Source organism: Rutidosis leptorrhynchoides, chromosome 10, assembly GCF_046630445.1.
Source record: "Rutidosis leptorrhynchoides isolate AG116_Rl617_1_P2 chromosome 10, CSIRO_AGI_Rlap_v1, whole genome shotgun sequence".
In the NCBI taxonomy this organism is placed as follows: domain Eukaryota; kingdom Viridiplantae; phylum Streptophyta; class Magnoliopsida; order Asterales; family Asteraceae; genus Rutidosis; species Rutidosis leptorrhynchoides.
Window position 1 is genome coordinate 309,638,678 of NC_092342.1, and position 5,845 is coordinate 309,644,522.

Sequence of the window (5,845 nt, forward strand, 5' to 3'; positions counted from 1 at the left end):
AACATCCACTTCAACGTATCATGTATATGTTTCAGACATGAAGATTTAACGGAAACAAAGAGGGAGCTTATACTCCCCAAAGACGATAAAGATTTTGCCACCACCAAAACATCACTAAAGAGCTCAACCACTACCGTAGCACTATCTTTCAAAGCACAAATCGTCAGAATCCTGACTCTCTCTCACCTAGAAAGTCAACTGAAAATTAACGCAAACTTCGAAAAGTGTGCAATCAACACAAAGTCGTAACCACAAATATAAGACACAAGTGACATAACTAAAGTCAGTCGACATCAACTACTCATGTATTATTAATTTGTATAAAGTCAAGTCAATATATGGTACTAGAAAATATCATAGCAAGTAAAGTCAATGTATATCTCTGCATAATAGGAAATCAGTTCCTAATATATCTCTTGTAATCTCGGATCCCTGCATTATATAAGCAGAGGACTTTTATCAATAAACTCACGGATCATAATCCTTTATGGTATCACACGCCATTTAATCCATCTCCTTCTTATCACCTTCTACAAACCTTCATTCTTTCCTGCAATCTCACAAACACAAACATGTCTGATTAAACTAGAATTCATCCTGCAATCATGGTCAACAATATCAAAAATTTCATACCTATCACTTTAACGATGAAGGAAAGCCAATACGAATTCTGGGCTGGTCTCTTTGAAATTCACTGTTGTGCATACGAAGTCCTCGATCATATTATTCCTAACACTGATGATTCCTCTACCTCTACAATCACCACACCTCCACCCACTCGTCCCGCCAATTGGGACAGGCTTGATGCCATTGTTCTTCAGTGGATCTATGGTACGATCTCACAGGACTTGCTTCGTACCATTTTCAAACCACAATCCACCGCACAACAGGCCTGGGAATGGCTAAAAAGCATGTTTCACGACAACAGAAATTCACGGGCTGTTCATCTCCAACACCAATTCATGAATACTCATCTTGAAAACTTTCCTGATGCTTCAACCTACTGTCAAGAACTCAAGATAATCATCGATCAGCTAGGTAACATCGGTCCGGCAATTGAATAGGATCGATTGGTCTTGCAATTGGTTACAGGTTTGAGTGATTCATCTGCTAGCCTCCGGTCGATCATCTCTCACCGAGAAAAGCTTCCGTCATTCTATGAAGCTCGCTCGATGCTTATTTTGGAAGAATCCCAAAATCAACAACTCACCACACAATCGGCATCTTCATCAACTACGACCCTTGCTGCACTCAATCCACCACCAGCTACACCGTCACCACACCGGAAATTTAATAATTGGGGAAGAGGATCTCATCGGGGTGGAAGCAATTGGGGAAGAAATGGCAGAGGTCGTGGATGAGGTTACCAGGGAATTTACCCTAACTCTTCAAATCAGCAATTGGGTTATAATCATCAGGGTTATTCGGGTACAGGTTCATATCCGCATCCACCTTTGGTTACGGGCCTATCGTCTGGCCCAATACATAATGGACCACACCACCTTGTCCATACCCAGCCACACCTTGGACTCGTGCACCCACACCTCAGCCCAGATTATTGGGCCCTCGGCCCACTACTAATTACGCAAGTTTGGGTCATCCTCAGTCCACTGATTTTGATAGGTTAGATCATGTTGAGATTGAGAGAAATGATAAGATAAAGAGAGATTCGGTAGATAGGAATGAGACTCGGTATTAGAGAGAATCGGTACAATTACATTCCATAGCTTCTAGAACTCAGTTACAATGCAATGGCTATCTAATTAGGACTACTTAGGTTCCTTATATAGCCCTCTTCTAAGGAACCTTCATTTAAGCTTATTTTCACATTAACACTATACAACTTCGGGGTCCTAGCAATCTCCCCCTTAGTGTTAAATGTGAACTTTACAACATAATCCTATTTAAAACATCTAAAGGAACTTTGTTCCTCTGAAGTGAACTTTAGATTTGAATCCCTTGAGATTCTCATATCTTCGTATATTCACTCTTGTTTTGAGACGACTTTTTAATCTTGTGAGAATGTATTTGACAATCTCAATGTCTTCAGTTGAATATCAGTTATTGATCAATCTCCATCTCATGTACTTGAAAGCATACATCAACGTTCCGTCTGAGTATCTTCTGAAATCTGAGACTCTGATGAAGATCTTTGTATAGTGAGAATTGACAAATACAAACCCATATGGACAGTCGCTCACTTCAAGTAAGGACATGTATCTTAGCTCTTCAATCACTTGATTTGGTGGTTTGATTCTGAGCTTTTTGTGTCCAGATTCCAATACCAACTGAAAATCATGAACTGACATCCATCTCATCGAATCAAGAATAAACCTGTAGACTGCCTTCATTGCAGTAGCATGATAAATTGTTGCAGATTCATTCAAGTTAATCAGATAGTTATAAATGAAAATAATGTCATCCATCTTCAGTTTATCAAAATCCGCTTCTGTGAATTGGTAATCCTCATCATCCATTCTTGTAACTTGAAACAATGGCATCTTCACTCCATCCTTATTAATCATCAAAATCTTATTTATGGTTTTAATCTCTGAACTCCGCTGAATTTGAAGTTTCTCTTCATTCTTCAATTTGAATTTGTCACGAACACTCAGATAAGCTTTGAGAAATTCTGGTTTCTTTTGATATTTCCAAGCACCCAGAACACTCATTGATGCAGAAAGGACGAGATCAGAATCTCCATAAATTCTATATGCTTGTTGTTTAATGAATGGAGAACGAAGAATACTTTTCTCTTCATCCTCACTCAGTTGGTAATTTGCGTCACGTTTAAGAACAATCTCTGCAATTTGAAAAGGAACATTCAAATCGGGAGGAGTCGTGGTATCTTCTTTGCCATTAGAGAAAATCTCCTTTTCGAAGTGTATTCCAAATTCGTCAGTTGGAGATATCAAATTAACAAATTGATGATCATTGAATTCATTGGCGACACTCGATGACCCCTTTAAAATATCTTCAATGTTGTCAAAGTTTTGATTGTCCTCTTAAGTTAACTCTTTCTCTGATTGATCAGCTGAATCCATAATCATTAACATTCCTGAGTCACCCTCTCTCTGACTTTCCGATTCATCTAGAAAACTTTCACACTGAATTTCTTCAATTTCATCACTAGAATCAGATATATCAACAACATCTTTATCCTTCTGTTGACTAGATGTACCAGCTTCATAAGTTGATCTTTGAAAAACACTGGACCGATAACCACCTTGTCTATTCTTCCCCTCATGAAGATTGTCGGGATCGAAATCATCATGATCAGGCATGTGAATTGGTCCAGGTGACTTGTATGGAGATAAAGGATATACTATCCTTGCTTGCTCAAGATAAATCATCATAGTTTCGTGAACTTCATCAAGATCAATTCGTTTAACAAACTCAGCAAGATAGAGCTCCTCCACCTCATTGTCAGAAAGATATTGTAATCCATATCTATTTGAACTTCGAGAAGGTGACCGTGTTGGTGAAACAACAGTGTAACCATGAACAAAAGCAGCATCATCAGCAACTGTTGAAGGCGATGTCGGTGGAAGTGTTTGAGTTGCCGTGAGGGCAGGTAAGGATGATTGTGCGGTGTTATTCTTATATGTAGGGCTGTACGTACTACTAGTCAGATTCGTGTTATCCCCTTCTGATGGAGGTTGGGTAACAACCGGAGTTGTCACCGGCGAAGTTTCTTTCGAAGCATCCGCCTCCATGACTTTGGTCTCATGGGACTCTGACAAAGTAGTAGAACTACCCGTCTGTTTAGTTCTCGCAGAGATATTGCTATCCCCGACTCCTGAAATCATTGATATACCATGAGGTGGCACATCTCTTTTAGTTAAAGACTCTTCCTCCAGACCCTGAGATTCAGAATCCGGAAGAGAAGTGGTTTGAACCAATGGATCACTTTCATGAACCAAGGGAACAGTCTACTGGAAGTCTGATAAATATCCCGAAGGATTGTCATGTTGACTCGTTTCCATGGGACGCGGCAGATCTTCCTCATCAAGATAAGCCGGACCTCGAGACCCTGTTGTACGTTGAGGTACAGGAGGATTTCCAGCCGATACGCAGGGTGCCTTTTCAAGATTTTTCGGCTCCCCTTCGGCCGTTCTGGACTTCAATGATTGAGTTTCCTCAATCGATTGAGTCAACGCAGACTTTAATGCAGAGGAAGACTTTACTTCCTTAGATGTCGAAGCACCTTGCTTTGTAGGATTTATTATTAAGTCTTGTTTAGATTGGATGGGCTTAGTGGTCGTTTTACCATCCGTGCGTTTAGATCTCTTGCCTACCGAAGCTTGCGCTTCATTTAGCGTAGGGCTTACTGTTATTCTTGAATGTGATACGGAGATGGGTGAGGGTGACCTAATTGGTTTTAGGTCTTGGTCCATATCACCACTGGTTGGAGTAACTATTTGGTGGACAATGGGTGTCGAAGTCCTAGATCTAGTTACTCGTTGGGTTGGTGGAGTCTGAATCATCTCATCAGGCATGTATCGAGTTCTCTTAGGAGAATGTTCAGGAGATGATTCAGATGCTATTGCTGAAGTGTCACTGCTTACTTCGGGTGTTGTGGAAAGGGTTGGTTCAATCCTAGTTGGACTAGGTTCCCTGATCCTCACGGGTTGAGCTTGGTGTGCTACCCTAGATCGTTTGAGGTTTACCCTAAGTGGAGGATTAGCTGGCCTGGGTGGTTGAACTACAGGTTCCTCTACAACCTCTGGGGCTGGAACCACGGCAGGTTCAACTTGTTCTTGTTGTACCGGGTTCGGAAGAGGTATTCCTACAGCCTGAAAATAAGAATGCATACGAGCGTCTTGGGGTTCGGCTAGCCTCACTAGCCAATTTGGAATTGGCGCAGTGAATTGATTATCAGACACCATAGGGGTGTTCATCTTCAGCTCTCCAAACCTTTTCATCTGTAATCCATGTGTACCTGGTACAAAGATATTTGCATTTCTGCAAGCATTGATAGCATCATGGATAAAGATACAGAAAAACCTTTCGCAAGGGATGTATGAACCCCTTGGCTTTTCAACATGTGCCTGAACCAAATCCCATATAAGTTCTGCATAATCAGGATTCTCTACTCTTGTGAATGAGTAGAAAAGTTTGAGCATCGGCACAGTTAAGCTATCAGATCCACTTCTTGTCATCAACAAGCATCTGTTGATGATTGAGAAGATCACATACCACCTTGAATGCAGATATTTCTTCTGAAACTTAGCTGGTGGAACATTGGTAGCTCCAACATAACCAAGATCAAAAACAGAAGTCATCATTTGCTGAGTAGCAGGAAAAGCAGGAGCATTCTGTACAAGAGGAAGTCTGAATATCCTCCTGAAATCAGCTTTTGTGAAACTCCTGAATCCTTGTACTCCCCTCAGCCTAAATTCAAATCTGGCTGGTTCGCCCTGTGGATTAGTGGCATTTGGTTGTGTGGCCTCCACAAATCTAATTGATCTGTTAAGAATATCCAAGTCTGTTTCTGGCACACTAACTGTGGAGCTCAGAGCAGGCCATAAAGTATGCCTCTCTAGAATTGCAGTCCAATATTTGCAGGGAATATTGGTTTCAGAGTTGATAAAGTGATTGTTCGCCATTTAGCTGTAAAGATAAGAAATAGAAGACCACAAGATATTTAACAAAAAGCATATATCTCTATTCTTATTTGCCTTTGAAATCCTTTTTATATTTTTTAAATTTTAAGATTTTTATGATTTTTCAAAAATATAAAAGACTTTTATTCTCAAATATGAACAAATAATTGACAACCATGACATTCATATGATATTCATCTGAGTACAAAATCATCATGCAAAGTCAATTATATAACACT

The 5,845-nt window shown here is 40.2% G+C and overlaps 1 protein-coding gene across 1 annotated transcript; it reads left to right on the forward strand.

Annotated features, from left to right (window-relative positions):
• The first annotated feature begins 647 nt into the window (after window positions 1–647).
• LOC139871235 (uncharacterized) lies at window positions 648–1,361 on the forward strand. Its single transcript, XM_071858967.1, has 2 exons — window positions 648–1,038; window positions 1,093–1,361. Exons 1-2 carry the CDS (start codon window positions 648–650, stop codon window positions 1,359–1,361), a joined length of 660 nt encoding a protein of 219 aa, XP_071715068.1.
• The last annotated feature ends 4,484 nt before the right edge of the window (window positions 1,362–5,845 follow it).

Bases quoted from the DNA above. Each gene is read 5' to 3' on its own strand.
- LOC139871235 (XM_071858967.1), top strand. From the start codon at position 648: ATGAAGGAAAGCCAATACGAATTCTGGGCTGGTCTCTTTGAAATTCAC. The intron at 1,039-1,092 runs GTAACATCGGTC...AATTGGTTACAG, and splicing joins GATAATCATCGATCAGCTAG to GTTTGAGTGATTCATCTGCT.